The sequence below is a fragment of the Pelodiscus sinensis genome, chromosome 1 (genome assembly GCF_052426305.1).
Source record: "Pelodiscus sinensis isolate ZL-2025 chromosome 1, ASM5242630v1, whole genome shotgun sequence".
Classification (NCBI taxonomy): Eukaryota; Metazoa; Chordata; order Testudines; family Trionychidae; genus Pelodiscus; species Pelodiscus sinensis.
The window spans coordinates 358,244,675-358,246,447 of NC_143052.1; the positions used below are offsets into that span (position 1 = coordinate 358,244,675).

The 1,773-nt window shown below is 47.0% G+C and overlaps 1 protein-coding gene across 1 annotated transcript; it reads left to right on the plus strand.

The window, feature by feature from the left end:
• Window positions 1–359: 359 nt before the first annotated feature.
• LOC102463467 (olfactory receptor 52R1-like) lies at window positions 360–1,500 on the plus strand. Its single transcript, XM_006119578.5, has one exon. It carries the CDS (start codon window positions 460–462, stop codon window positions 1,498–1,500), a length of 1,041 nt encoding a protein of 346 aa, XP_006119640.5. The 5' UTR covers window positions 360–459.
• Window positions 1,501–1,773: the final 273 nt, after the last annotated feature.

Below are 1,773 nucleotides of genomic sequence, written 5' to 3' on the forward strand. Positions count from 1 at the left end.
CAACCCTTTCCCTAGGCATCCGAACATGGTCTCTGTCATAGCCAGTGCTGTGAATGAGCTGTTGTTTCATGGGGTTGCTATCAGTTATGGCCAGGTATTTTCCCTGGGGTGTATTTCCTCCTGGTGCCTATTAAGTTTTGAACACCAAAAATGAGGAAATTATTAATGCATGAAGCATCATCAAACATGGAATTAGAAGGGTCTGTTGTTTGTAATTCATGGCTCTGGATAAGGAAAGTGCCATTTCTCAGAGTTTGAAGAAAGTACAAACTCCTTCACCCATGAAAACAGCCTCCACTAGTGTACGTGGTGTCTTACATTGACATTGTGTCTCCCTCCAGGTATTTGTACTGTGGCCATCACCCTAGACCCTGGGCACATCCAGAGACTCCACGGAGCATCTGGTTCAAGTCAGAGACAACATTCTGCCTCAGAGCTGAATCGCTTCTCCTCCGCTCCATGACGGATACCAACACAACTGCCTTCTCCAACCCCTCCACCTTCATCTTACTGGGTATTCCTGGCCTGGAGGCAGCCCATGTCTGGATCTCCATCCCCTTCTGCACCATGTATGTCATAGCCATCTTGGGGAACTTTGCCATCCTATTTATTGTGAAGAAGGAACCGAAGCTCCATGAGCCCGTGTACTATTTCCTCTGCATGCTGGCTGTCACCGACCTGGTGCTTTCCACAACCACCCTGCCCAAAATTCTGGCAAACTTTTGGTTCAATTCCAGGGAGATCGATTTCAGTGCCTGCCTCACCCAGATGTATTTTGTTCATTGCTTCGCAGACATAGAGTCTGGGATCTTTGCGGCTATGGCGTTGGATCGCTACGTGGCCATCTGCCATCCCCTGAGACATTCCACCATCCTGACAAACTCCCTGGTGATGAAGATCGGCCTGGTCATTGTGTTGCGCAGCAGCATTCTTATCCTGCCCCATCCAATCCTGGCAAGCCAGTGGCCATATTGCAGAAGCAACATCATCCCCAACACTCAGTGTGAGAACATGTATGTGGTGAAGCTGGCATGTGGCGACACCCGCATCAGTAGTTACTATGCCCTCTTTGTGTTATCCTGTAGGCTTGGACTGGATGTGTTTTTTATCATTCTTTCTTATATCCAGATCCTCAGGGCCATCTTCAGCCTTCCCACAAAGGAGGCCCGGGTCAAGACTTTTGGGACCTGCAGCTCGCACCTCTGTGTCATATTAGCCTTTTACATCCCAATTCTATTTGCCTCACTCTCCAGTCGTTTGGGCAACAATTTGCCCCGTTATTTCAACATTTTCATTGCTGACATGTACCTCCTAGTTCCACCCACGCTGAACCCCGTCATCTACGGGGTGAGGACAAAACAGATCCGGGAAAAGCTGCTCCAATTTTTTCTCCTAAAGGAACTAAAGTTTTCTCCTCAGGTTGTGGCTCTCAGGCCGAGATCTGTTGGAGTGCTGGCTGGTGACATAGAACTACTGACTGGCCAATCAAAGATAATTTAAATTCTTTGCTGACTTTACTAAGTCACTTTCGAAAAAGGCCTTCTACCTCATAAAATAAGGTTTTCCGTGGTCAAAAAACCTGCTGCATTCTTTTGATTTAGTTTCGAAAAAACGTGGCAGTAGTCTAGAGGCAGGAGAAATTTTTTCGATAACAGGCCACTTTTTTTGAAAAAGCCCTGTAGTTTAGACACACCCGATATGTGCTCAGTTTTGCTTACCCCGTCTCTTTTGAGGAAATAGAAGGTAGAGAGGGAATTCTGAAGCAGGCTTTGA

Excerpts from the sequence above, each read along its gene's own strand:
- LOC102463467 (XM_006119578.5), top strand. The coding sequence starts at position 460 with ATGACGGATACCAACACAACTGCCTTCTCCAACCCCTCCACCTTCATC.